Consider the following 765-nt stretch of genomic DNA (forward strand, 5'->3'; position numbering starts at 1 on the left):
TTTCTCACCTGTAATCTGGAGCAGCAGCATCAGAAACACGGACATTTGAATCCATCTGAATTCAATCATGGTGATTTTCTGTCTCTCTGCGTCTCTTCATCAGTCTGTGAACTGCTGCCTCTGACAGAGGAATACAGGATATATCACCTTTGATCAAGACAGAGTCACTTCCTCAAAGTCTGTTCTTCCTCATGTAGGAGGAGCGTGTGAACTCTTCTTCTGTGACTTTGTGAAGTTGATGTTATAAGCTTTACTAACTTACATTGAACGCACCTGCAGGTCACTGATCCCCAATTCTCTCATCAACAATATCAGAAGCAACCGACATTAAAGAGGTCAGATGTCACAGACGTTACTACGGCAACACGCTGTGCCTTGTTGCCAACCAACAAACCCACAGTGTGTCCGTTCTCACGCTCCATTAGTGACATGTGACATGTTGGACCACATGAAAAGAAGAAGGACAGAGGAAGTTAAAGGTGTGAAGACTGCTAGACTCTTCCTCTCTTCAGAAAACAGATGATATCTAAAAGACGTGAGACATTTTGATTTGTAGTTTTTCTGAGAACTGAGGGGGAGGAGCTTTGGTGAGAATGTGGGTTAAACAGCAGCAGAGTTCGTGACCACATCAATATCAGAAACACAAATGGGTGACGAGTGTCTGACTGTCGCAGTCAGAGCACAAAGTCTCCACGCTAAAAACACAGTTACACAGAAACACACACTTGAGCTCAACCACACAACTAGAAGAGTTTCTACAGTGTT

At 43.7% G+C, this 765-nt stretch overlaps 1 protein-coding gene across 1 annotated transcript in view; it reads right to left on the minus strand.

Moving 5' to 3' along the window:
- The window catches only part of LOC111647827 (uncharacterized), an 11,367-nt gene that overhangs the window by 1,986 nt on the left and 8,616 nt on the right, over positions 1-765 (minus strand). Inside the window, exon 10 of the mRNA XM_023397502.2 lies at positions 9-92. Coding sequence (XP_023253270.2) covers positions 9-92 — 84 coding nt within the window. The remainder of the gene's footprint in view (positions 1-8; positions 93-765) is intronic.

This window comes from Seriola lalandi, unplaced genomic scaffold (genome assembly GCF_002814215.2).
Source record: "Seriola lalandi dorsalis isolate HSWRI2012SDOR001 ecotype SW California unplaced genomic scaffold, Sedor1 jcf7180002055009, whole genome shotgun sequence".
Lineage (NCBI taxonomy): Eukaryota > Metazoa > Chordata > Actinopteri > Carangiformes > Carangidae > Seriola > Seriola lalandi.